We start from the raw sequence: 1,954 nt of genomic DNA, 5'->3' as shown, positions 1-1,954 counted from the left end.
CCACCGCTCTGCCGGTTTCCTCCCCCGCCAGCATCAGCTTCTTCTGGTGGCCTGGGGGCGGCACATGCCATCAGTGTCACTGCCAAGGCCACTGCAGCCAGTGCCGCGCGCGGGGCCTTACCCAGCTTGGTGATGCCGATCTCCTGCAGGTCCTCCCAGGTGATGTCGGTGATGAAGTCGATGTTCTCGTAGCCATTCTCCACCAGCACCTTGTAGTACTGGGACAGGCCGATCATGGAGAGCCACAGTGCCAGGTTGGCCTGGGGTGGGGTGTGGGGCATGGCTCAGCACCGGCTGGCAGCAGGGTCTGGCCCCGGCACCCCAGGCACCACAGCACCCATGGCACAAAGGAGATCCCATCTTGCTGGGCGATCACAGCCCCAGGAGACTCCCCTTGTCCCTGTGCTGTCCCTGTGCTTCACAAGCATCCTGGGCCATTCCCAGCCCTATTCCCATGGGAAGCCTCTCACTGTGCCCAGACATTGGGGCAGGAGGGGTGTCGGGGGACACGGTGTCACATCCACAGGATGACAGCTGACACCAGCCTGATGGTCCCTGGGGAGGTGTCAGGAGGGGACATGGGCATCTCTGGAACCATGGAGCCAGCTCCCACCCTCATCCAGTGCCACCCCTCCCTGGAAGGGACCAGGAGGAGGGGACTCATTGCCACCATGGATGTGGCTTCAGTCCCCCTGGCCCTGCACAGCCCTCACCGGTTTGTACTCGGGCAGCCACTCAGGGATGTTGAGGTTGTTGATCTCGGAGGCGATCTTCTTCCTGTGCCCCGGCTTGGTGACACCAATGGCCGTGAGGTCCTGGGGCAGAGAGGGCGGTCAGTGATGCCCGGCTCCGGCTGTGCCCCCCTCCCACTGCCCCCAGCCTCACCTCCGGCGTCATCCGGCTGATGGTGGTGATGTCGTAGCCAGCATTGATGAAGTTGGGCGCGTAGAGCTGCAGCTGGAACTTGCAGAGCCACTGGTACACGGCCTCGGAGCTCTGGAGTGAGAAGGACAGATGGATTGGGGCAGCTCTGGGGATGGGGACCTGCCACTCCTGCCCATGTCCCCCAAGCTGTCCTTACCACATGCTCCCCACAGCACCCAGTGCTCCCTGCTCACCTTCCCCTCCGACGGCGGCTCCATTTTCTTCAGTTGGGGCTCAGCAGGGGGCTGGGGGGCGTAGGGGGAGCTGGCCACACTCTGAGACCGCGACGAACCTGCCGGAGGGGCAGTGGTCAGCGGGGCCGGGGCTGCCACCCCTGGCCTCTGGCCAAGTGGAAGGGAGAGCCGAGCCCTGCCCTGGTCAGGATGCCACAGCCACACCCCCAGGCTGGCAGGGCCAAGGCAGGCATCAGAGAGTGACACCCACGCCAGTGCAGCAGCCCGGAGCACCCCGCGGTGCCCTGCACAGGGCTCTGCTCCTTGGGGATGGGCAGGCGAGCTGTTCCACCCAGCGCGGCCCCGAGCAGTGGGACCCAGCCAGGCCTCTCCTCCAGAGCGAGTGTCCCTGGTGCCCAGGCAGCAGCCGGAGGGGTGCCTCTGCCCAAAACCCTCTGGCCCCACTCCTCTGGCCTTGCCACCAACCAGGCGGGCTGGCACGAGTGGTTCATCCCTTGGTTCCCTGCCACGGTCGTCCCTTGGTGCTCACCCTCCAGGGTAAGGAGAGCTGCCTGGAAATTTTTGCCTCATATTTCTGAACAGAATGAGCAAGAGAAACCTCCTCCCCCCCACCAGCAACTGCATCTTCCCTGTGTGTGTGTGTGTGTGTATGTGTGTGCATCCTCCTTGTGTGTGCATCCTTCGGGCATCTGCATCCCACTCGCGTGGGCATCCTCCTCACATGTGCATCCCTCTGCCGTGTGCATATCCCTCACGTCTGCATCCCACTTGCGTCTGCATCGCTCCAGCATGTTTCCCCCTCTCCCTGGCCACCTCTGCCCCCCCCCCCCCCCCGC

General features: G+C 64.3%; 1 protein-coding gene across 1 annotated transcript in view; it reads right to left on the bottom strand.

The window, feature by feature from the left end:
• Positions 1 to 1,954, bottom strand: part of CASKIN1 (CASK interacting protein 1) — a 16,061-nt gene that overhangs the window by 3,828 nt on the left and 10,279 nt on the right. The window contains exons 13-17 of the mRNA XM_017734266.1: positions 1,119 to 1,263; positions 886 to 996; positions 714 to 815; positions 122 to 260; positions 6 to 51 (exon numbers count right to left, since the gene is read on the bottom strand). Coding sequence (XP_017589755.1) covers positions 6 to 51; positions 122 to 260; positions 714 to 815; positions 886 to 996; positions 1,119 to 1,263 — 543 coding nt within the window. The remainder of the gene's footprint in view (positions 1 to 5; positions 52 to 121; positions 261 to 713; positions 816 to 885; positions 997 to 1,118; positions 1,264 to 1,954) is intronic.

The sequence above is a fragment of the Corvus brachyrhynchos genome, unplaced genomic scaffold (assembly GCF_000691975.1).
Source record: "Corvus brachyrhynchos isolate BGI_N302 unplaced genomic scaffold, ASM69197v1 scaffold5, whole genome shotgun sequence".
Lineage (NCBI taxonomy): Eukaryota > Metazoa > Chordata > Aves > Passeriformes > Corvidae > Corvus > Corvus brachyrhynchos.
Note: the sequence above shows the minus strand (reverse complement) of the source record. Positions and strands in the feature narration are given on the sequence as shown.